Source organism: Phallusia mammillata, chromosome 2 (genome assembly GCF_965637545.1).
Source record: "Phallusia mammillata chromosome 2, kaPhaMamm4.hap1.1, whole genome shotgun sequence".
NCBI lineage: Eukaryota > Metazoa > Chordata > Ascidiacea > Phlebobranchia > Ascidiidae > Phallusia > Phallusia mammillata.
In genome coordinates this window covers 15,548,107-15,573,989 of record NC_137253.1, presented here as the reverse complement: position 1 = coordinate 15,573,989, position 25,883 = coordinate 15,548,107, and the positions used below count along the sequence as shown (strand labels likewise).

Below are 25,883 nucleotides of genomic sequence, written 5' to 3'. Positions count from 1 at the left end.
TTCTCGAGAAATAAATAAAAAATTCTCGACAAAAATTATGTCACGTATCATAAACAAAAAGTAAATGCGACACCTCTTATTACGTGTATTTTTCATTTCAACTCACCCCTAGAGCGCACTGGGCCAGTCTGCAGAACATGGCAGTTCCCGACGAGATCTCGCGCGTGCAGGACCTACATGTCCCACGTGCGCGACCCATAAGTTCGCATGCAAGACCAATTTCAGCAGGCGAAAAGCAAGTAAAAGAGGACAGGCCAATTAAATGCCTCTGGTGCAAAATTTTCGTGTGCAGCTGCCATACTCTGCCGACCTGGCACTGGGCACATTACTTTCTTCTTTTGCTACCGAAACAGCGATTTTTAACGTGCGTTGCCACTAAACTTTCACTTTTCCCAGGCTGTAGTCATGCCTGGTTGCATAAGACCTATAAAATTCCCTTTGATTTTTGCTGGTTTGCTGGCGAATCACTACTTGTGACCACTACTAGAAGCGAAAAAACGTACAATCAGACTTTTTTGTTTGTTTATGTTAGAAAATTGGCTTAAATTAAATTTTCGAGACTCTCTAGAAATGAATTTTTAAAATTTTATTATCATTTATTGGTAAACAAAAAAGTTTGAACAAAAAACAATATCAGACGGACCCTCTCTGGTCAAAAAATAATGTTTTACACTGCAGTCATTTAACGATAAAAAAATGTCTAGATAAACTGTTTTAATAAACTCCCAAATCAAACAAACATAGTTAAAAAGTATGTTAAACGCACCTAGTGCATTACAACTCTCAATTTAGTTCAAAGTTTAAACCTTCAAACTCCCTAAAATGTATTCCAGCTTTCAGAGAAAAAAATACACAGCTTTAAATTATGCTAGAAAACTTGTCACAACAAATCTTGACATAAAAAGCACTAAAAACTGAACCATAACTTTTAGGTGATTAGTCCAGTGAACAGTTTTCTACCCACGCATTCGTCTGATACAAGAGGAAGTCGACGAATATTTCAACAATAGAGGCTTGTGTCGTTAAACAATAAACCTTTAGTTGCCGTTCCTCATTCGTTTTTTCTCCTCTCTCTCTTCCAGTCCATTCTTCAAAAATCGACACGCTTGAGTGCGTAACGTATTTAAACACTAATTTACACAGATTTTTTTCATGTGGGGATTTACTCACTGAAACACAGCCTCTTAAAATTTTAATTTTTCAGTAGATGTCAATGGCCTTTCCACGAATAATCTTTGTTGGTTTATTGGGTTATCAGCGATAGAAATATTTTCTAAATTCTTTATCAAATAGAAATACTGGGCCGCAAGTTGTGCACGCCTGTATTTGACCAAAGTGATGGCCAAATGTGGTTTGGTTCCTGATTTTTGTGAATAATTTGGACTGAAAATGTCTTAACCAAAGCCGAATAGCCAAGCCCAATTTCGATGTCGAATTTATTTGACTGTTTACGACTTTTACGTCAATAGTTTCCTGCGGTCCAAGCTAAATTTATACAGATGATCGAAACATTTATTTTTACCTTAATTTACCTAAGCGAAACCTGTGGTTAATACCTGTTAGAAGTTATAATTCATTCCGAACAAAGAATTTCCCAAACAACATGGAGGATCAACTTACGGTAGTTTAGTTTCATAAACTTACTTCGTGTGGGAATATTTCAAGCGTAATTGATTACGTCACTAACAAGATTAAAACAATCATGGAATTGAGCGCAAACAACTGCCTCTTTTGTAAATTGAAATTTAAGTAAAAAAACGCGTTGTCACAGAAGACCCATTTACTTTATACCAGTGGTTCTCAAACTGTGCATCGCGACGCCCTGGTGCGTCGTTTCAATTTTCCAAGGGCGTCGCAGAATAGTTCCGTTTCGTGTCTTTTTGTTGTTGTATCAATAAACACAACTTTAATAATAAGTTTCCTCATTAACTTTTATTTGCTGGTGCGTCGCAAGTTCAGAAAACTTTTCCAGAGGCGTCGCGAAACAAAAAAGTTTGAGAACCACTGCTATGTAGCCTACTATAGTTTAATTTTTATTTTTTTATTTTCACGACTAAAGTACGACTCAACCAGTGGTGGGATCAAATTTTTTTTGTCAGCCGGTTATATCACAAAAGTCATATTTTCAGCCGGTTCTGTTACAATAATAAGTCTATTGAAAGTAACCAGTAAAGCTAACCGGTTCGCTGATTTTTTAAAGTTTCGCGAGACGGTTCTACAAAACCGGTGCGAACAAGCTGAATCCCACCACAGGAACCAACCATCTACATCAGTAGGACCATAGCCAAGAAGTTTTTAATCTTCTTAATCCATATCCACACAAAAATGAGTTAAACTGTCGGTGAGTCCAAATTCAAATACGTCCGGCAAAACTACGTTAATATCAACCATTATCGTTTTGTCAGGGTTTTTTTAAGGTTTGGTTTGGGTGACCGCTAAGTAGTTTTAAGAGACCGCAAGTGTTTCATTTTAATACCAAAAACTGTAGTTGTAGTTGCAAGTCCAAATTTTGGGAAACCGCTGGAGAAATTTGGGGGACCGTTTCGGTCCCCCAAAACACCTTAAAAAAACACTGTTTTGTCAACTCCAGACAAAAAGTATTTCATTGGCAGGTTGGCGATCCATATAAAATAATAATAATGAAACATAACTGTTCTGTTGTGATAACACAAGTTCGCCTGAAAACCCATGTTTACAGTTTCCGAGTCAGAAGCTTTGTATAAGACTTCGTGTGACGTCATACATGATTCCGTTAATTTGGCGAAACTGCCGAATATTCAGTTTCGGCCGAACCCAAACTAGGCCGATTTGGCGACCTGTAGTATTAAGCTTCGCTTGGTTAAATTCCACAAAAGCAATTTCATGTGTTTTAGGGCAATGTTTTCAAGCTATTTACAATCGTTTCAGCAGCCGTTCCCTCATTCTGTGTCAGTAGTGTAGTGTTTCACACTATTTCCAGTGCTGGAAAAATCCTGCTACAACTGAACATTTAAATCATAAACTTGCAACAACTATGTGACACACATCAATCATGTTCGTTTAAAAAAATCCCATGCAAATACCAACCAAAACTGCAGCAACTTAGGATTTTGCGGAAACCAAACACAATGGATTCGCAGACACATTGTAACACTTAAAATGGTACAAAAATGCACGAAATAAACAGCAAAATGTAACAAACGAAAATATATGATTTAAAAATTTATTGATTGTCCGCAAAATAATAATTCAGCAGGTAGGCTGGAGTATGGCCAAATCTTCAGCTAACCCAGATATTCTTCTTTGGACCGAAAAACGCTCTTCTTCAGTCAAAGGTCTATTTAACTGTGGGTCTGAACCACGTCGCTGCATTTTGCAACCTTGCATATACATCTACAGATAAAAAAAATTTTAGTAATAAAGTTTCCAACAAACATAATATGTGAGAGAACCTAAACCATTACACCACAGGTTGTATAAAATATGAAACCAGAATGACCCAATCACAGTCATGTAAAATTTAATCTAAATCGGCCAATAAAACAAAAAAATTCTGACCACTAGTGGTGTTGTTAGCAACATTTGTTAACGATTCTGCAGTCATAAGGCTATCAATAAATACTGACTGGCATGTGCAAAAACGCCCTTAAGTATTGCATAAACACAGGTACCATATGTTTTGTTGCCTTTATTATGCTATTCCACCACAGAAATGTTTTGTTTGTGGTGCGCAGCAACTTACAAAACGTTTTACATTTTTGGGGCTACCGGCATAAATATTGGGGTTATCAAGTCAAACGAAGCAGATGGCACATCTAATTAACTATATCAACCAACTGTAAAAGTTTCATCATGATCTACCAAAGACTTGATGCCAAAAGTGCATGGATATAATTCGGCGGAAAGAAAAGAAAAAAAACAAGAAAAGACTGAGTGAAATCAAGAAGATCCCTTCAGGGGAGGGGACCAATAATTATGACATCTTTTTTAACTTCTAACTCTGCAACCCAAGTGCATATGCTGTGCGCAAATAAATTGTAAAAAATATTTATGGCTTCCTTACTTTTTCCGCAACAGTAATTTTTCTTCGACGTACTTTAGAAATAGCATATATTGAAGCTTCAGGCAAAAGAACAGTAAACAGGAGGTCATCTTGTTGAACAATACCATTGCAGTTTCTAAAATATCCAAAGTATTTTTTGTTTACACAAGGTCTCATACTCAAAAAACTTTGGTCTTACATTGAACATCTGCCAATAAATTCATTTAAATAGGAGCATACTTCTTGTAACTGTTGTTCATCTTCAAAATAAGGAATATCTGTAAATCGGATCGTTGTAACCGGTGTTGATGATCCCTTAGGCCACCTTTTAAGGTATTGCTCCATTCTAACATAAAGAAATAGTGTTATACGATTTTGCTTAATACCACAAATGCAAAAACTTTAACACAATTTCAGTGAAATGTAGTTCATCATTTGATGCATTGACGTCACGCATAAGTAGTCGCACATGCAACCTTATACCTGTAAATGCATTGGCTTACTTTTGTGGGACTACACACAACTGCAAAGCACCAAATTAAGAAAAGGATTTCATGTTCTAGCATTGGATGACATGCATTGGATGTCCACCTAGGGGTCGATTGTGACAATTTTACTCCCAAGGGTCGCGATTTTAAAAATGGTTATTGTACCATACAAATACACACTCAGCGTTACACTACAAGCAACTACAATTTTATTTGTCTTGCAAACAAACTTGGGACACATGAGCTTAAACATGCTATTTAAATAAATTGTGTTTGCTGGTGATTGTTTGTGTTTTTTGTTTGTAAATCTCAAGAGCAAGGTTGGGCAATTAATTTAATGCAGATTTATTCAGGCTTTGTTAGGTGAGTGGTGATGGGCCATACCTTTTAAATAGGCCTACTAGCGCTTCCCAAACTGCAAAGTGTTTTTATCATTCAATTTGCTGAATCTAAGTAAGTTGATGTCAAATGTATAAAAAAACTAGAAGGGTGGCTTAGCACATATTGCCCTTGCATATACACTATAACCTATTTTAAAACATTGATATATTTCCTATGCTTATTTTATATTGGGTCCCACACCATCCACTGTCTTTTATAACCTTAGTTGTTTCTGCAAGCAGAAACTCATGGGTCCCCACACATGCAAGGTTGTAGATAATGCATTCAAGAGATAACCATGAGAAAGTTTAGTGTTGTAAGGTAAAACGCAGTGATCGGGACTGGGCTTAAATATTAATACTATGTAGAGAACAAACTATATAAATTTAGATTCACCCCAGGTATTGTTTGAAGTATGTCCTATTTAACGTTCTTTTTGAAAGAAACGAAGGAGTAAGTAGTGGCATAATGGGGTAAAACAAAAAATGAATAGCAAATTCTACAAGCTGTCCAATTTTCATTCAATTCGAACATTGTGAAGAGGGTTACACATTTTAGAGATTAGTTAGTTAAGTTGTGGTGCTACAGGGCAAAACATAACATTTGAGGACTTAGTATGTTTAATAAACTTTGCAAATTTCATGTAATTACGACGTTTTTTAAAAGTTCATTTATTTTTAAGGCCTAGTTAAGTAAATGTTGGGGCTACAAGGTAAAACACATCAACTGAAACCTACAAATAGCATAGTCCACATACTACCCAAATTTTATCCAATCCCGACACTGTTTAAAAAACTGACCCATTTTAGGGGGCTAGTAGGGTAACTAATGGGGTCTGACACACAAACTAAAAAAATATGAAACCTCAATGACTCAATCAATAGTATTGCACAATTTCAGCCCAATCCGCCAATGTTTAAAATTTCGACCACTAGCGGTGTTTTGAGCAACAACCGTTAATGTTTCTTACGTCATAGGGCTGTTAACAACCCCCTAACTGCCATGGCACAAAAATGTTCACCAAGCAATCCAGAAAGTCACAAACGAGTAACATACAACTCCTTGCCCCTGTAACACTATTGAGCAACAGAAATCTTTCGTTTGTGGTGCCCAGTAACATACAAATACGTTTTACACTTTGGGGGCTTGTGAGGTAAATGTTGGGGCTACAGGGTTGAACACACCAATCAAAAAAAAGTGGTTTATATTTTTTTCATAATTTTCTCAGAATAATAATGAAGTACAGACGAATCAGGTTAATTGCATCATCGATTTGCCAAGGGTATTTGATGCGATTAACCGGATTATGCGATAATCCGGTTGCTATGTAAACAGTACACGCCGTTTACAAAAGTGCTCATTTTCACTTCCCCAGCTGAAACAAAGTTGCAGTGGCAACGGCGCAGTATTTTCTCTCTTTTGTTGCCGGGAATTGAAAAAATTGCTGCTCTCAGCGCAATACATGACGTCATGCTTCCTAACTGTCGTGGCTATGGTGCAATCGCCTAAGTGTGTTAAAGAAACAGTAGAAACGCACACACACACTCTTAACTGGCGCACACGCCACAGTTCGTTAGATTTGTGCTTTCTCTTGCAGTCAGGTTTATTTGAAAAGATATGTTACATCGCATCGTAGCTAAGCGGCCCAACATTTAAATTTGGGAACTTCCCTATGAAGACGGTTTATGACGTTTTAGTCTTGTTTTAGTCTTGCCAGGCCTCTCGCCTAATACACACGTAAAATGGCCTGTTGTTTCTAACCTATTTCGTTTTCTAGTTCAAACCAACGCGTTAAGCGGCAAAGTGCTAGGTGCATATTTGTAAGCAAGCCCAAACCCGAAAGTACACGACCGAAACCGGGTCAAACTTACAACTTTGGCACATTCTACAGCGCAAGGGCACTAAGGCGAGCTGCATCAGTTTCTATTATAACCCGTTATCCAATTGACAAAAAGAATATTTGATTTTAGCAAAACTTTAACGACTCAGATTGGGGTGCTACTTTCTAGCTTACTCAGCAAAACTGCAGCTGCAAGATTAGCGTGACTGTCACGTGATCAACGTGTGATCGTTACTTCAAAAATTTAAAGCAGCAACAAATACCGTACTACAGGAATAAATGCCTTTCTTAATCGGTATTTTACCTGATAAGTTGCGCAAGGTCACGAACAGAAGACAAAATATGGCAATCATTGGCACGTTACCAACTACGTGAATATAAACAACATGGTGTGATTACTTGCGATCTAACATTTTTTACAACCATTACGTGTTTGGCGGGTCCTGAACAATATAACAGAAAACATTTTTTTTAAACAACAGCTGTTTTACATTTAACATTGTTTAAATTTCAATACAGTTTAACACTTCGAATTTGGTGCAGTTCGCACTTAGTAAGAAATTACAATCAGCGTCTTTGACGGAACACCAGTTTCGTAATTTTAACACGTTGAACTCTTTATTTAAACGCTTGATTTAAACTATTGGCGATTAGATAAGGCAATAAAAAAGGATCAATGTACGGCTGTGAGATAACGACTCCTTGTTATCGCACAGCGGTACACTGAACGCCGATTTAATCTCCTAATAACTTTTCCAAAATATTTTATGGTCGGAGACGTGTCATTTTCAACGTTATTGGTGTGGAATGCAAAAATGCATCTACGTCTTTTTCGCGTACATTACCTCCGGAGGATTTTACTATCAAATCGTCGTTTTTTATTCCAAATACTCGGGCTGTTCCACTTTCACATAAAGATCATCAATCCGGTTAATCGCATATTTCGTGTAAAATCGATGCGAATATCCGGTTTATGCGATAAACCGGACGATTTTCTTAACAAACGATGGGCGACGGTTTGGGATTTTTAATTGTGATGCAATTAAACGGATTATGCGATTAACCGGTATGCGATTAACCGGATTCGTCTGTACTGGTGCAGTGGCACAACTAGCGGAAAAATAGAGATTAGACAACAATCTACAATATTGTTTTCCCGAACAACACGCTTGGATCAAGCCGCGCCCGAATTACGTTAGTCGCATACTAAGCCTTTTAATTTTTGAGGCACTGTCGCGATGCTAACTGTGTAAAAGGTGCAATCATCAATTTACATGACGTGACTGTTATCAATTGAAGTAGTGGTTTCCGTACTCTCTTTTGTAACCTAAAAAAACATTTACTCTCATAATAAGCATGCTTATACATTGGGCGCGAATGTGATGTCACACGTGCTAATCGTCGTCGATATGGTGCAATCGCACACGTGTGTCTCAAAATAATTTTCAACGCACAAGCACTCAACGCCGCACAAACATTTACAACGGATTTGTAGCTATTAGATTTTTTTCACAACAAATAAGCTGAGGTCATAATTTCCAATCTTTGTATGATGCGTCGTAAAAAATAAATCAACAAATGTTGCTGTAGTTAAGGTGAACCCGATAATACTGTGTCGGCGCCGATACCTGATGCTATGTGTGACATCGCTACTCTTTCGATAGTTAGGTGGCAATATCCACACATTAAAAACGAGTAAAGCTTGTTTTAATCTGATTCGGCAACTAATTTTGCGAACTGTTACTTTACACTTTTGAGTCAGTTGTCATTGCAACACATTTTCTGCGTCAGGTTTGGACGTTTGCTGTTTGTATCTGAGAACGTATGAGACGAACTGAAAGACCGATTTGCCGAATCAGCAATTTTAACGACGATTCGTCAGGCGTCTGATTAAAAACTGGATATCGGCCAAACCCCAATTCCAAAACCTATGCCAACAGGCTGTGCCGTAATGTTATCGAAGCACAGTGCTCCACTACCTGTCGCCGTATGCGTACTCGGAGACAAATTAGTGCGGCTGCGAAACTGTATTTGGAAGTATATGTGTTGGCGGTCATGCGTCGATTTAAACTTATTTTTAGGGTATAAAAACTGGTATAAATATATTTTGCGGGTTAGGACTTTTTGTACGCTATTGTGTGCAAACATTGCCAAATGTCCAGGCAACACTTAGATAGTGACGTCACTAACAATTTAAACCAATCATCAAACTGGTCAGTTCAATCTATGGATTAGGTATAAAGTTTCAGGCACAAGCAAATGGGATATTGTGAGATAAATCAAAATTGTTTAAATCACTAGATTATAAACAAGAACATTGGTGGCCTATTGTAAAATAGGAACCTGTGTTACAGCTATTAATAGCGAAATGGTTGTTCATTAGGTGGAAAGAGAAACATGCACAAAAACATATGTGCTACTAAAATTTTCTGCGCGCTACCAAATTCCGAAAAAATTTTTGCACCCCCTTCAGTTTAAGAAGTCACGTTGCACAGCGCCACTATCGTCGATCACTCCCATTGTGTCAGCTTTGCACTGAGCGAGCACAAATTTGATAAAAGACAGCATGTAAAAACATATTTTTACTATTACAAGGAGCACCCTATCCACAGCTGTTTAAAATTCTAGCAGGTTAAGTTTGTATTTCTGACCTCATTAACATGTGAACAAACAAACAAATATTTGGGGGTAAAGGGGTGAAAATGGATATATACAACTTCAAGTTACAAAATAATTTAAAATACGCTGCAATGTACCAATCAAAAAAGTATGAAACTCCAGAATCATCTGCTTTAGCAAGTATAGCTGTTTTAAAAATTTCACGTTTTGGGGGGCTGTGGGTGAACCGAGGAATCAAACGGGGTTAAAATTCACATGGACCATATTTAGACCAATATCTATAATGTGTGTAAATTTGAAAAAGTTTGAACCACTCTTTCTTGATCAAAACATGGGAACAAATCCGCGTTAAAAATTTCACATTTTGGGGGCCTGTGGGTGAACCGAGGGGTCAAACGGGGTCAAAATTCACATGGACCATCTTTAGACCAATATCTATATTGTGTGTAAATTTGAAAAAGTTTGAACCATTCTTTCTTGACCAAAACGTGGGAACAAATCCACGTTAAAAATTTCACGTTTTGGGGGCCTGTGGGTGAACCGAGGGATCAAACGGGGTCAAAATTCACATGGACCATCTTTAGACCAATATCTATAGTGTGTGCAAATTTGAAAAAGTTTAAACCATTCTTTCTTAACCAAAACGTGGGAACAAATCCGCGTTAGAAAGAAAAAAAGAAAAAACAATATGTGTCCCCTTCAGGGAAGGGGACCCATAATAATGCAATTCAAGAGAAAAACCCATGAGAAAGTCGGGTGTTGTAAGGTAAAACACAGTGATCGACACTGGGCTTAAATAATAATACTATGTAGAATACAAACTATAAAACTAGAAGAGTGGCTTTCTGATATACTTCCATTTTATATATTCCATACGATATTTACCAATTTACTATACACATCATTTGATCTACACATATGATTGTTTTTGTAAACAAAAACTGATGGGTCCCCACACGCATGTTTGTGCGGATTTACGGTAAACAAATGTTGTGGTGATTTTTAGATTCTTAAGGACAAATTTTTAGAAAGCATTAACCCAACAATAAAAAAAAATTGTTATTTTCCTTTTTGCACTATTATTGTCATAAAATTACAAAAACATTAAAAAAACGATACAAATACTTCAATTTAATCTCTTGCTTCGACCCAGACATTGTCGTCCAAGGTCGGGTTTTAAACAAATTTTCCTACAAAGCCTTAATAGTTATATTACAGACACTATAAACTAAACAGCCATTAGCTGCACAGGTATACATAACAAATTGTTTTTTACTTAACTTTGTTTCGCAAAACGACTACCATTGAGCTTTAGTAACCTCTCACTGACCTTTAGTAACCTCTTTTGACACCGTTTTCAATAGCAAGCAGACTTAGTGTAAAACAATACCGGTTTGCCTAATTTATATTTGAGTATTGATTTGTCAAAAATAATGAAGCTACGTTGTGACGAAAATTCGATCTTAACTGTGTTTGTAATACCTACAAGTTGACCTTTAGTGACCTGTGGTCATGCGGCGGCCAAGCTGACAACGAGAATTTAAAGACCATTTATTACGGCTATAAAAAGAAATTGTGTTTATTTTTTCACCTTTATGTTGATCAACAATGTTTTGCTTGACATTTACAAAACCGAAGCACTTTTATCGAATTTAAATTACGTCTTAGGCGTAAAACGTTCGCTGAAAGTGCGAGTGATAACTTATAAAACGACATGGCATTGCTGCGCAAAAACAGCTGATTTCTAATCACTGAAAAGACTGTCGCTTAAAACGTCTGTCCGGACGTAAAGCTGATCCCTCCCGCTCTGCACTAAACCGTTTTAATCGTAAACCAGTGAATGACACCCCCGTGGGACTTCTGTCTGACTGACAATGTACACAAACAATGGGCTGTGAAAGTCATTATTTGGCCAATTAAGGCAAATTTTAGAATACTAAACGAGTAACCTACTGCAAACAATTGTTTGAAATTTTAGCACATTAGGCCTTGTATTTCTAGCCTAAAACCAAATAAGATTATTTCGGGATTTAAGGGGTGACGATTATTTCGGGGTTAAAGGGGTAAAAAATGGGTAAATCCAATAAAAAATTAGAAAGTATTTAGAATACCTTACATTGCACCAACCAACAAAGCATGAAACTCTTAGATCATGTACTTTAGTCAGTACAGCCGTTTTCAAATATTACGTTTTGGGGGCTTGTGGGTGAACCGCTGGGTCTTTTGGGGTCAAACTTTAGGAGGATCAGGTTTTAAACAATAGCTAACATCTGTGTCAATTTGAATAAATTTAAAGCACTCTTTCTTGACCAAACGCGTTTGACAAACCAGCGTTAGACAGAAACGAATATTTGGGGGTTTAGGGGGTAAAAATGGGTAAATCCTGTTAAAAGTTAGAAAATTCTTCAGAAAACATCACATTGCACCAACCAACAGAGCACATAACTCCTAGATGATGTACTTTAGTCAGTACAGCCGTTTTAAAAAATTTACGTTTTGGGGGCCTGCCGGTGAACCGCTGGGTCATTTGGGGTCAAACTTCAGGAGGATCAAATTTGGATTAATATGTAACATCTGTGCAAATTTGAATAAATTTGAAGCACTCTTTCTTGACCAAACGCGTTTAACAAACCAGCGTTAGACAAAAAAAAGAAACGGACAAAAACAATATGTGTCCCCTTCATAGAAGGGGACCCATAATTAGATTCACCCCAGATATTGTTTGAAGTATGTCCTATTTAACGTTTTAAAAAAATGACCCATTTTAGGGGGCTAGTAGGGTAACTAATTGGGTTCGACACACAAACTAAAAAATATATCAAAACCACAATGACTCAATCAATAGTACTGCAAAATTTCAGCCCAATCCGCCAATGTTTAAAATTTCGACCACTAGAGGTGTTTTGAGCAACAACCGTTAATGTTTCTGACGTCATAGGGCTGTTAACAAGCCCCTAGCTGCCATGGCGCAAAAACGACCACCAAGCAACCCACCAACGAGCAACATACAACTGGTTCCCCTTGTAACACTATTGCGCCAAGAAATTTCGTTTGTGGTGCCCAGTAACCAGTGGCGTATCCAAGGGGGGGTTTTGGGGGTCCGGACCCCCCCCTTTTCAAAAAGTTGTGCGTAAATTAAATAGGCCAAAATCGTTCCGTTTACCGCTGAGTGATAACAGGGAGTCGTTATCTCAAAGACGCGAGCCTTCAATCTCTTGTATTCGCTTGTTATCTAATCGCCAATTGTGACGTAACAAGGGTTTAATAAGGAGGTTTATGCGCTAACAATCGGAAAGTTACGTTCCGGCTAGGACGCTGGTAGCAGTTTCTTGCTAAGTGGTAACTGCACTAAGTGCAACATATCAAACTGTTTTTGCATTTGAACAATGTAAAAGTGTTAAAAACGTGTAATGTTGTGTTGCTTAAATCCGCCAAACACGTAATAGTTTGCCAAAAACATTAGATCCATGTAAATCGAGTTATGTTATTAGGGTAATTTGTTACTTGCCAGGCACAATTTATGCCTTCTGCAGTTACCACCTTTAGTACATTCGTGAGCAAGAGATTTAGTTCTTTAGAAATTGGACCCTGTTTTTTTTAAAGCAACGATTTTGATTACCTGACAGTCACGCTTATTTTGCAGCTGCAGTTTGGCTGAGTAAGCTAGATAGCAGCGGCGAAATCAGAAAACTACAAAGCTTTCGCTAAAATTACCTGTTCTTCCTGTCAATTAGATGGGTAGAGAAACCGCCAATTTTGGAAAAAGTGCTTTGCCGCATAACGCGTCGTTTTAAACGACGTGTGACGTCATAATGACGTCATTAGGGATTTCCCCCCAAAAAATTGTTGGACCCCCCCCTTAAAAAATTTCTGGATACGCCCCTGCCAGTAACATACAAATATGTTTTACACTTTAGGGGCTTGTGGGGTAAATGTTAGGACTACAGGGTTGAACACAACAATCGACATCTATAAATGGCATACTATGCAAGCTATCCAAATTTCAGCCAATTCTGACACTGTTTAAAAACTCACCCATTTTAGGGGGCTAGCGCGGTAAATACTGGGGTTATCAACAAAAACAAAGTGGGATGCACATCTACATGAATATATCTACCATCTGTGTAAATTTCAGCCAAATCCATCAAACATTTGATGGAAATACGAGTCGGACAAACTTTGGGTAAAAACACCCATTTTAGGGGGCGAGCGGGGTAAATACTGGGGTTATCAACAAAAACAAAGTGGGATGCACATCTACATAACAAAATCTACCATCTGTGCAAATTTCAGCCAAATCCATCAAACATTTGATGGAAAACGAGTCGGACAAACTTTGGGAAGAAAAAAAAGAAGAAAAAACAAAAAAAACAATTTGAGTAAAATCAATATGTGTCCCCTTCAGGGAAGGGGACCCATAATAAAAATCTCTTAGGGAGTGATTTTGAGTAAGTACCCTAGAAATGGAATAATTTCGATCAAAAGAACAAAGACCACTGGACTACACAGTAGACATGTTGGGTTTATTTTTAAAAGACTCTTACCTCATGGAAAAAGTTGATCCATCTAGGACTGATTTTAAGTGCTTGGAGCATTGACCATCAATAATAAACGAAACAATGTCTGTATTTCTGTTGTTAAAGCTGTGAAGAAAACTTTCCGAGCTGAATGCAGTTCTACTTCTGGACCTTTTAGGTGTAATCTCAGCTTCACAATGTACAGCAGTAGGAACAGATACATTGTGTGTAGTTAAATCAGTTTTTAAAGGCATGGTAGGAAGATGTGTTGGTGGTTGACAGGGCTTGATTGTGCATTGAGGTGGAACAACAGTTTTTTGTTCCTCAACACATTTTTGGTGGCACAATGACACACCGTCAGATTGGAAGAAATCAAATACATCCTGCTCATTTGCAAACCGCTGATTGCCCTGTTCAAGGATATATGTTTCAGCTAAATTTACTGCTTTATTAAATGCAGCAAATCTTCCATCAGGACCGAAACCAACAGGCTGTAAAGCAAAGAAACAAATTAAATTGCTTTTTCATGCAATATGAATGTTATGTCTAAATTACGAAAATTTTATTCTAAATTTATACTTGTAGAAAAGTTTTGGGATTTAGATTCGAAACATGGGTCCACCGTCCACTTATACATCTATTCGGTTTAATGATATTTAAACCTTCAGTTTTATATTCCAGCAACAAAAACCCACCTGCTTCTCATCATAAAGTCTGGTATTCTCCCTTCCATCCTCAATCAGTGTTATATTATTAACAGAACAAAAAGTTTTCACCCTTTTGGAATTAGCAGCAAATTTAAAAGTCCTCTCTCCTTTTGCAAACCTGGAAATGCATCATTAGGTGTAATTTGTCAATATGTTATCAGCATTTTATGTGTTATAGCTGTTCATATAGGGCTCGGTGCACTTCAGCAAGTACCTTAGAACAGGGGTCCGCAAATACTTTTTGGCGCGACCTTAAAAAATTGCTCTAAATTCTCGCGACCCAAGCATTTTGCAAAATTGCTCTAAATCTAGTTCTAAAAAAGTCAGTAGCGCCTCTAGTTTACGCAAAATGCTGCACCTTGTGTGGATTCTATATTAAAAGTGATGCAAGACGTTTATCTAACATTGGGCAAATAATACTTAACAAAGTATTATGCAACAATCATGACATTTGACTGTTACGTCATACGCGTGGTATAAATGGCAGTTAGTACAAAAAGTAGTACCTGGAACGTCGTACGCTAAAATGTTGTAGACCAGGGGTGTTTAACACCAAGCCCATGCATAGATGTCCGACGAGCGACTAAATGCGATACCATCGAGTCAAAGTGTTAATTGCTAAAACGAGTGTAAAGTTGGACAGAAGTGTTTTTTTGAAATGACACAAATATTAAGCATAAAATTATGACAAAGCTGCGACAACTGTTTTTTACAGCACCTGTTTTTTTATTTAAGATTTGCAATAAAATAGCGTACTGAACGACAACCCAACGGAACCAACTAGCGACCGTCGCGACCTGGTGTAGTAGTATCCAGGACTCCACAGCTTTATTTTTAGTGAGAACAGTAAAAAAGTTTTAAAAACTAGAAGGGTGGCTTAGCACATATTGCCCTTGCATATACACTATAACCTATTTTAAAACATAAATATATTTCCTTTGCTTATTTTGTATTCGGTCCCATATTAGCCATCATCATTTATAACTTTAGTCGTTTTTGCAGGCAAAAACTCATGGGTCCCCACACATGCAAAGTTGAAAATAATGCAATTCAAGAGATAACCAAGAGGAAGTCGGGTGTTGTAAGGTAAAACACAGTGATCGGCACTGGGCTTAAATAATAATACTATGTAGAATACAAACTATAAAATTAGATTCACCCCAGATATTGTTTGAAGTATGTCCTATTTAACGTTTTAAAAAACTGACCCATTTTAGGGGGCTAGTAGGGCAACTAATTGCGTTCGACACACAAACTAAAAAATATATCAAAACCATGACTCAATCAATAGTACTGCAAAATTTCAGCCCAAATCCAGTACTGCAAATTTCAGCTGTTAACAAGCCTCTAACTGCCATGGCGCAAAAACGACCACCAAGCAACCCACCAATGAGCAACATACAACTGGTTGCCCTTGTAACACTATTGCTCCAAAGAAATATTTTGTTTGTGGTGCCCAGTAGCATACAAATACGTTTTACACTTTGGGGACTTGTGGGGTAAATGTTAGGACTACAGGGTTGAACACAACAATCGACACCTATAAATGGCATACTATACAAGAAATCCAAATTTCAGTCAATTCTGACACTGTTTAAAAACTCACCCATTTTAGGAGCCTAGCGAGGTAAATACTGGGGTTATCAACAAAAACAAAGTGGGATGCACATCTACATGAATATATCTACCATCTGTGTAAATTTCAGCCAAATCCATCAAACATTTGATGGTAAAACAAGTCGGACAAACTTCGGGGTAAAAACACCCATTTTAGGGGGCGAGCGGGGTAAATACTGGGGTTATCAACAAAAACAAAGTGGGATGCACATCTACACAACTACATCTACCATCTGTGTAAATTTCAGCCAAATCCATCAAACATTTGATGGAAAAACGAGTCGGACAAACTTCGGGGAAAAAATACCCATTTTAGGGGGCTAGCAGGGTAAATACTGGGGTTATCAACAAAAACAAAGTGGGATGCAAATCTACATAACTACATCTACCATCTGTGTAAATTTCATCCAAATCCATCAAGGATTTGATGGAAAAACGAGTCGGACAAACTTTGGGTAGAAGAAAAAAAAAGAAAAAAAGAAAAAATATTTTGAGTAAAATCAATATGTGTCCCCTTCAGGGAAGGGGACCCATAAAAACTGTGCAGTTTTTGTTTTTAAAAATGACACAAAACACATTTTATATAAACACGTTGTTTCAACATGTTTATACTTATGTTTTGAACTGGTAGCCCTCGAGCCATTTGGTTATCTTAAGGTAGCCCTCGGGTTTCAGAAGGTTGGTGACCCCTGCTCTAAATTCTCGTGACCTAAGCATCAAGTCTGTGGCAAATACTCAACTAAATATCAATATTAAGACTGCTATTATGCTTTTGTCAGTTGCTATTTTCACATAAAACAATAAGTAAACGAACGTATTTATTCTAACAAATGAGAACTGGTGGCTCTGTGTTGAGAACACAGCTAATCAGAAAATGCATGCTTACATAGGTGCGCTTAACTTTTTGCATTGTTACATAGACTGTATGTCACAGTCATGTGGTCATACGTAACAATGCAATAATGATTAAAAGGTTGAAAAAAGCCAAAATTCATTAATACTGTAGATGCGATGCTTATATTTGGGAAATTTAAAATATTTCACGACCCAGACTGGAAGGTCTCGCGACCCAAGTTTGGGTTGCGACCCACTATTTGCGGACCCCTGCCTTAGAACAATGATGATCTGCCAAAAACTGTAAAAGCTCTGAATATCACTCTTCTCTTAAAATGCACCAAGCCCTATATCTGCCTTGAACAGACTTTAATGCTACATACCTGCTACAGTTGTAGAAACTTATCATTGCAAAAAGTACAGATTCACTTTTCAACCAAGAACTTTAAAAAAAATATGACAGATTTTTCTTTTTTTTCACCCTAAAATTATACAATCTTTTTTAATTGGGCCAAATGGCACGAATTTGAGAACCACTGGTTTTTACATTTTCTGAATAATCCTAATTCTGGCAATCTAAACGAAGAACTTGTCAAATTAGAGTAGCAATAAATCAAAACTATCTGTATTCCTTTTTAGGGCTAAAGTTACTTAAAAGTCTAACCAACCTGTTATAGCAAATATAAAACACTTTAATGTGTTTGCCAGATGCTTCTTTGACATATGCAGGCCAAAAGCAGTCCTTAGCATCATGTTTTACCCAAACAACATCACCAGATTTGATTGCATCTTGTTCATCTTGTAAACTCATCAATCCCTATGTAATAACAAATTGTGATGAATCATTTCTTGTCATTTTTCTGCAAAGCTTTAAAGCTTTCATTGACACAGCAAACATATTGTCTTAGAGTGGGTCACGTTAAACTCCCATTTCCCAATTGGTTTAAAAATCTTTTAGACATTGACAGTAATCTGAAAAATTTGAAACAGAAAATGGAGCTTGTTTGTCAACATAAAGCAGAAAGTTATGCAGTTGTTGTTGATCATAAATCATAGATACATTTGTTAGATTTATAAAACATGATTATAAAGGTTTTTACCCTGCAACAATGTAAGAAAATGCAATTTTCTGGGGAGTCAGCAAAAATTTCATGACACTTTTCAGTAAATACCTAAGTTGCTATAACTAACAAAACTATTAAACTAAACAAACCTTTCACTCATACAAAGTTGAACATTCCCATTTCTAATTTTAGCTGAGGGTTGTTAGGCCATTAATGAAACTAAATGTCCAAAAGTCTGGGTGACCTTGCACAACTTCCATATCAAACCCATTATAAAATCACATTACAATCAGAGCACAAGAAACCTGTCAAACAACTTACCTGCACAGAAATATTGGGTCCTATATTAGTCACTGATTTCATAACCTTAGTTTGTTTCTGCAAGCAGAAACTCATAGGTCCCCAAACATGCAAAGTTGTAAATAGTGCATTTCAAGAAAGAACCATGAGAAAGTTTGGTGTTGTTAGGTCAAACATAGTGATCCGTGCTGTGCTTAAAAGTTAGAACCGATTATTGGTATCCGCCTCTTTTCTTTGGACAACCAATAAATTGCACATTTGTGACTATGTTATTTTTGTATCAGAATATGAATGTGGTACAAGAGAGTGATAGTGTCTGTCAACTTTAGGGAAGTCATTACCTCCGGCAGGTCCAGATCCTCATCAGAAGTTGACTGGTTAGAATTATCTGCTAACAAGACTGATTCATCTGAAAACAAAAAGGTGGTTTCTGGTATACTATCAATGTATATATGCCGTAGCCTATGTAATAATGATTTACTACATATACCATCAACCTACTAAGACTAACATGCTTGTTTTTGCAAGCAAAAATGTGTATATGCAATTCAAATAGTACTTCATGGTGCAAATATGTCTAGATTCCTAAGGACAAGTAAGTAGAGTTTCCTGTACAGGACTACCATTTTCGCCAGGTACAACACAAGTGATTTAGGAGGTTCAGGCTGTACTTCTGTACACTAAATTTTCCTGTGCATTCAAAACATTTCAGTGCAGAATTAAAAAAAGTCCCAGGTGCAGCTATCATACTCTGCAGACTTGGTCCAATAAAAGATCATCATACCTAACAAACTTGTTTCTGCAAAGCTGTCCAAGTTTAAGTCCTGTTCATCAAAAAATACTTCGGGTAATGTAGAACAACCAACACATTTTTTGGTCTTTTTCAACTTTTTGCATGGCAAACTTAAAGAGCTTTGCTTTCTCTTGCCCATGTTTTTTCTCAAAGGTTCTTATTTATTGGTTGCACCATTGTAATCAACACACCATTATAAAAAACACACTAAAACAATATAAATATTAAGCCGAAGGTAAGGTTACGCCAGCAACAACAAACTATGGACAACCAACTCATATAACCTCGGCACCGAGTCCCAGTCCTTCGTCGTAGTGCATATGAGTCACGTCTGGATGCACACGACAAATCATTTTTAGCAAGCCTTGCACAGATAAGTTAGTTTTAGTCCGGATAATAAATAAGATTGTACACATTTTGCCATGACAATACCACACAAACGTTTCGGGTGGGTTACGATAGGCTAAATAACTTGATAATTTATCAATGCAAGGAAATGGTAACAATAAAATCCTTGCTGGTGCCCTGCAATAAACGATAGTGCGATAACGACCCTTTAGTTTAACCAATCTGTTTTTTTTATCTTAGTTTAGGGCTTTGGGTGCATCATCCGCCGCGCATGTACGTTAAGCAAACTAGTACCAATCATTTTTTTGTTTTAATAGAAGAAGCAGCATAGCGTATGCTGCCTTTTACCCGTTTACAAAGGTACGGACATTTGGTCCAATACGCCGAAGTATCGAAGAGTAGCCTACCATGCCGAGCGTTTAGAATGTCGATTTTCTATGCGGTATTATCGGGCCATCCCTTGTTTGCACTTTAATGTTTGCTCTTTGTGCTGGAAACGTGGAAGTTATGGGGCATGGGATGCCGAATCCTGTTTTATATTGCCCATATTATGCTCTAAAGTCCTCTAGACCTGATCCTAAAACGATTGGAAAATTTCCATAACCTATAACAAAACTAAATATAATAGTGATGGCATGGGGCAATCACCGATAACCATCGATAACGAGTAGGCCAGTGGTTCTCAAACTTTTTTTTGTTGCGACGGCCCTAGGAAGTTTTCTGGACTTGCGACGCACCAGCAAATAAAAGTTAATGAGGAAACTTATTATTAAAGTTGTGTTTATTGATACAACAACAAAAAGCCACGAAACAGAACTATTGAGAACTACTGGAGTAGGCCATACTCAGGCCTATAATTTAGTCTGATTATCTGGGTAGCCTATTGGCGTAGGAATTAAACCGCTAATACGAAGCGGATATTTTCTACATTGATAATGTCTTTTCAACACTTTTCACAATTTCAGCTGTGAATTTATATACAGACGGGGTATGAATGCTATTCGAAAAAAGTACAAAACAACCATTATGTAAAACAAAATGTTTAAAAACCACTGCTCTAGACCTGAAAATGGTCGATGAAACGTTGGGTGGTCTTTATGAACCAAAATGTTCTTCAACCCTGGCCTAAACAACATATCCGCCTGTTTGTTCCAACAACCAATATTTGATGATTGGTTTCATGGAGTCGCGTGTTTTGTTGAAGTCGCAGTTACTTGGCAAACTATGATTTAACTGTTATTTTTTTGTAATATTATTTTGCTCTTTTTATGTACCGTATTTACTTGATTGTAAGCCGCGGCTTATATTGGTTTTTTTAGCTGCCGTTTGTACGCTGGAATTTTAGATACGATTGTTTCTTAATACATCTTTCTGTTGTTATATGGTAATGGTATGACTATTTGCCCATATCTGTAAGTTACGTTGATAACTGTACCCAACAGAACGTATATCGACGTATAATCTGTACACGCAAAAATGTTGGAGTGTAGAAATAATTTCGGTATAAAATTAAAATATAAGCCGCCCTCGATTGTAAATGGAGGGCGGCTTACATTATTTTTTTAACACCTCAACATGCGGCTTACAATCGAATAAATACGGTAATCGTTCAAAAAATATGTTTTTATGATTTCCATTAGATCTAAAAATACCCTTTCGTGAAAAGAATTTAGTTCCCGTTTCTTCAGTTTAGCTGGAAATACTTGTCAACGTTTGCAATGTCGTATTCTTACTTCACAGAATTGCTAATTGCAAAGTAATCTTTTAATATTGTATACTCTTACTTTAACGTAATTTTACATATTATTGTCTAAAATGGCGTGCATGTTTTCACAAGGTATTAGCTAGGGCCAACAATTATCATAAACACAGCCCAGTAACAACGGCCGCCTCTTACTCTTAGCAGGGACACATTTTATGTCTGTTACCAAAGTTCTAAATACGCATGTTGACGGTTGATCCACTGTAATGTGGTACTAATGCAATTACTGTGTTGCGATGTGTTCTATAACCAAATAAAATAAACCCATCTCAAATAGTCGGGGATCCCTTGGTTTTTCTATTTCTTGAAAAAACAAAACATTTACAATGACATTTTTTTACAAAAGTTGAAATAAAGTGAAAAAACACATCGCCTTAAAATTGCACTGAAACATCACCAAGCTGAAAATAGCTTGATCATTCACAAGTTCACTCAAAATTTCTATGTTTTTCTTAGCTTATGTTGGTAAATCAGTGTTGGTTTGTCAGAAATGAGTTTACTTACATTAACAGTGTTGATTCAAAACATTGTTCATCAGAATAGTGTGTTTAGGTTCTTCTAATTATTTGTCCTGTTGGGTGGAAGGCTTTTGGTGCATCACCTAAAAATATTACTTCAAAGCCTCAATCAGTAAAAGTTTGGTATTTTTATTACCAGTTGGTAAAAACAGGACTAGAAGTTCCATGTATAAAAAGCAAATTGTGGTTGCCAAATCAAAATCATGCTTATACTGTGAACAATTCTTTGAGTAGTGATTGAACATAAAAACATTAAAAAGCATCTGCTCTAGTCTGGTTAGAGCTACATGACTTACAATGCTCTAACGTTGTTAGTGTTGCTTTGAATAAAGCTTAAATGTTTTACTTTTCAGCCAGTCTCATTGTAAGGCAATGGAGGAAAAAAATCAACAATTGTCCAGTACCTTAAGAGAACTTTGTGATAACAATGGAAAGGAAAAAAATCCTGCACAGAGTGCAGAAATCCTCTATCAAATGGGAATGGTTTACAAAACAATGTCAGAGAACTGCACTGATAAACATGAGCAGAAAATTACATACATTAGATGTGCAGTTTTGTTGAATGCAGCAATTGCAAGGGATCCTAAAAATACTGAAGACATTAAACTTGAACGTTTAAAACTTTGCAACCAAATATTAAAGCTTGCAAAGGCTGAAAAATATGAAAGTAATCTGGTAAAAAAATCAGAAGAAGTTCTTTACAAATTCAAGTATTTGAGAGACAAAGTAGGCAGTTCACTGCAAGAAATTAAATCCACTCAAAAAATTGATCAAAATCTAAAAGTCAAATACATTGAGGAAATACAAAACAAAATAACTAGTGAATACAAAGCAATAATGCATGACATTATGGAGTACTGTGTATTAGTTCAAGGTACTCCACCATGTGAATATGCTCTTGTTGCAATGGGTTCACTTGCTAGAAATGAAATTACCCCATACTCTGATTTTGAACATGCATATGTTTTGGAAAACAATGTTCAAAAAAGAAGTGATTATGAGGAGATACTGGATTACTTCAGATGGGTTTCAGTTATTTTCCATGTGATTGTGATTAATTTGGGTGAAACAATTGTGCCAAATGTTTCCCTTCCACATGTTAATGATCAAATCTGCAAAGAAAATGACTGGTTTTTTGACAAATACACTCCAAGAGGAATCTCGTTTGATGGAATGATGCCACATGCTTCGAAATTTCCATTGGGAAGAAGTAAAACAAAAAATAAGGAATGGAAAACTGAACTGATCAAGCCAGTATCAGAAATGCTGAAGTACCTTGAAAGTAAGGAAGCTGTCAAAAATGGTTATCGTCTTGCTGAAGTTTTGGTCAACACCTGCTTTGTATCAGGTTCTGTTGGTGTGTATAATGCTTACCAAAATGGAATTACAGAATGCACTTCCAATTCACTTGATATTCAGAAATTGTCAAGCGGATTAGATGAAGATTTTAAGAACTTTAGTCCATTCACAACCCTTCCAAGTTTTCATCGAAAACAGGTTTTTGATGTGAAGCGCTTGATTTACCGAAGCACAAGCTTGTTTGTTGCAGCATTAGGTCAGATCCATAAAATACCAATGCAGTCCTCATTTGATATTGTTCGGAAACTACATGAAAAAGATGTGATAACTTCAGCAATGATGGATGCTTTTTTGTTTGCATTATCTCTTGCTTGCGAAGCACGTTTAAGAGTCTACCTACAACATGAAGGACAATATGAATTGGTTGATTTAAAAGTACTTGTCAAGATATTAGGGGAAGATAATGTTGTTTTATATTTTGAAATTGTTTTACAACTGCATTCTCTTGTACGAATCGCTTGTAGAGGTGAAAGTGATAAAACAATCTGCAGCCTTGACAAGTTTAATAAAATGACAATTTTTTATTGGCTGAAAATGTACCACAATGCCATTAAAGAAGGAGTTTTGTTGTTAAAAAAGCTTCCTCAAGATGATGATGATGATCCTGAACGAATGCTTTGTCATCGAACACAATTTTTTTGCTTCGTTAAGCTCAAGAAGTTCAAGGATGCGACCGAGGTGTATGAGAAGATTTTTGAAGTTGACCCCTTTTACATAGACACTAGTGGTAAATACAAGTTCTTGTTTGTTTACAATACCATGCAAAGCGTTTTGCTGGGTTGCTTCTTAAAAAAATTAGTTATTACAAAATCTAGCATGTTACATAAAATAAATAAAAATTATATTTTTATCAAACTCGATTGGAAAATAGTTATATAACTTTTACAGATGCTGCTATGGTTTACCATGAAGCTGCTGAGCATGGGTTGTCGGATGAAAAGCAAATCTTCATACAAAAAGAAATAAAACTGAGAAAGTTAATATTGTCAAAATCCAAATCTTTTCTAGAAAAGCACTCTCTTTGTGTACAACTTGGTGGGTGTCTGTTGGAATGTAACCAACACAAAGAAGCTTTACAATATTTTGAACAAGCAGAAAGCTTGATGCATGAAGGAAACATACCGAAAAAAGCACAACTAACTCTTTGTCAAATGGGAAAAGCTAAATGCTATTTTCATTTACATGACATTGAGAAGGCTATTCAGTATTTTGAAGTTGCACTACTTCGTTTAGAAATGCAACTAAAAAGGGACGCAAATAATAATGAATGCAAAGAAGACATTGCATCCTGCCATTATGGCCTTGGAAAATCATACTTTGAAAGTAAGGATTACACTCAATGTTTCAAACATTTCACTTCAGCAAGCAATCTGTGGGATGATCTTAAGAGCTACACAAAATTGGATTTGCTTGCTACTACACTTTCCACATTGGGAGAAGACCTAATGAAACAGCACAACTATTGTCATCTTGTAACATGCTTTAAACTTGAATTAAACATTCGCAAACACGAAAGTATTGGTTCAAATGATCTTAATATCAAAGCTGACCGTTTTTTCGGAATGGGGTGCTGTTTTTTTAAACTTGGTAAAATGGATGAAGCATTTGAGTGGTTGAAGCAGGCAAAAGAAATGTTGTTGTCTGACAATGACAAGAAAGTTCAAGAGGTAGCGAGATGTGATGCAATGCTGGGAGCTGCTAGTCTTGCTTTGAAAGAATACGAAAATGCATCAAGGTATTCTCATGCTTGTTTGGAAATTATCTCCAAAACAGAAGTGGGTTATTTAGCATATTGTTATTTTACTATCGGCCAGTGCCTCCTTCACTTCAATGATCCTGCTGAAGGATTAAAGGCTCTTCAAAATGCTAAACAATTTTTCAAAAAACAAAACAATCATACAAAAATAGTGGAATGTGAAAACTTGATAGATAGTTGTCAGACTGCATCCCATTTTGTAAATTGAGTGATAAGCTAAAACCTGATTAGGCTGGGAACCCTTACATTCCAACCGTTCAAGTTACTTCAAATGCATTAAAAGTATACTCTTGTAAGGCCGTGTCATCTGTCAATGAACTCTTAACTTCTTCAGGCAAATAAATAATTATGTACTGCACTAAAAGTATCGTCTGTGTGTTGCTTAGTTGTTTCAGACATTTTGACTGTTTTGTGTTGCTATGATTTTATTAAAATCCTTATAGTTACAATAAAAGGTTGTTTATCAAAGTAAGTTGTTTGCTCTATTTATGTCACATTTCCAATATTCAACTTTGAGTTAAATTTGAATTTACCAGTGTGAACCAAGTATAGGTTTTAATTATTGCTGCAACAAAATATAAAACATGGATGTTGCTCTTTTCTGTTAAGATACTGGTACGTCGTTTTTCTTCACCAACCAGGACTTTCACAAACAGATTTAATTCCCCAACCCGCTGTGGTCAAATAGTTGATATGTTCCGTCTTGTATGTGTTAAAATGCATTTTGGTGATGCTTTGTTTTTCGCCTGCAGAAAAAACGGGATTAACCTGCCAATAAAATGGTTAATTGATTTGGTGCCAGCGTTTTTCATTGGCCACTTTATGTGATGCACCAACAGGCGAAGTGTTACTGATACCAAACAAAAAGTGGCGAAGCAGCGCTTTACAACCCAGGAGCATCACAATAGCCACAGTGGTACATAAGTTGAGTTTCCCAAAGACTGTAGGTGCTATTTGTG

At 36.6% G+C, this 25,883-nt stretch overlaps 2 protein-coding genes across 3 annotated transcripts; one reads left to right on the top strand and one right to left on the bottom strand.

Annotated features, from left to right (window-relative positions):
• Window positions 1–3,016: 3,016 nt before the first annotated feature.
• LOC145213545 (PWWP domain-containing DNA repair factor 3B-like) lies at window positions 3,017–19,480 on the bottom strand. 2 transcript variants are annotated; one of them, XM_080081858.1, is made up of 8 exons: window positions 19,173–19,480; window positions 18,730–18,797; window positions 17,693–17,841; window positions 14,562–14,691; window positions 13,894–14,357; window positions 4,221–4,367; window positions 4,043–4,157; window positions 3,017–3,372 (listed from the first exon to the last, which is right to left on the bottom strand). In XM_080081858.1, the coding sequence occupies exons 1-8, from the start codon at window positions 19,318–19,320 to the stop codon at window positions 3,229–3,231; spliced, it is 1,365 nt and encodes a 454-aa protein (XP_079937984.1). In that variant the 5' UTR covers window positions 19,321–19,480; the 3' UTR covers window positions 3,017–3,228. The 2 variants fall into 2 exon arrangements, with proteins under 2 accessions (XP_079937984.1, XP_079937985.1); XM_080081859.1 differs by lacking the exon at window positions 3,017–3,372 and having other exon boundaries at window positions 4,065–4,157; window positions 4,262–4,367; window positions 19,173–19,426.
• A 1,688-nt stretch (window positions 19,481–21,168) lies between these two features.
• On the top strand, window positions 21,169–25,715 carry LOC145212755 (uncharacterized). Its single transcript, XM_080080998.1, has 2 exons — window positions 21,169–23,895; window positions 24,057–25,715. Exons 1-2 carry the CDS (start codon window positions 22,182–22,184, stop codon window positions 25,130–25,132), a joined length of 2,790 nt encoding a protein of 929 aa, XP_079937124.1. The 5' UTR covers window positions 21,169–22,181; the 3' UTR covers window positions 25,133–25,715.
• The last annotated feature ends 168 nt before the right edge of the window (window positions 25,716–25,883 follow it).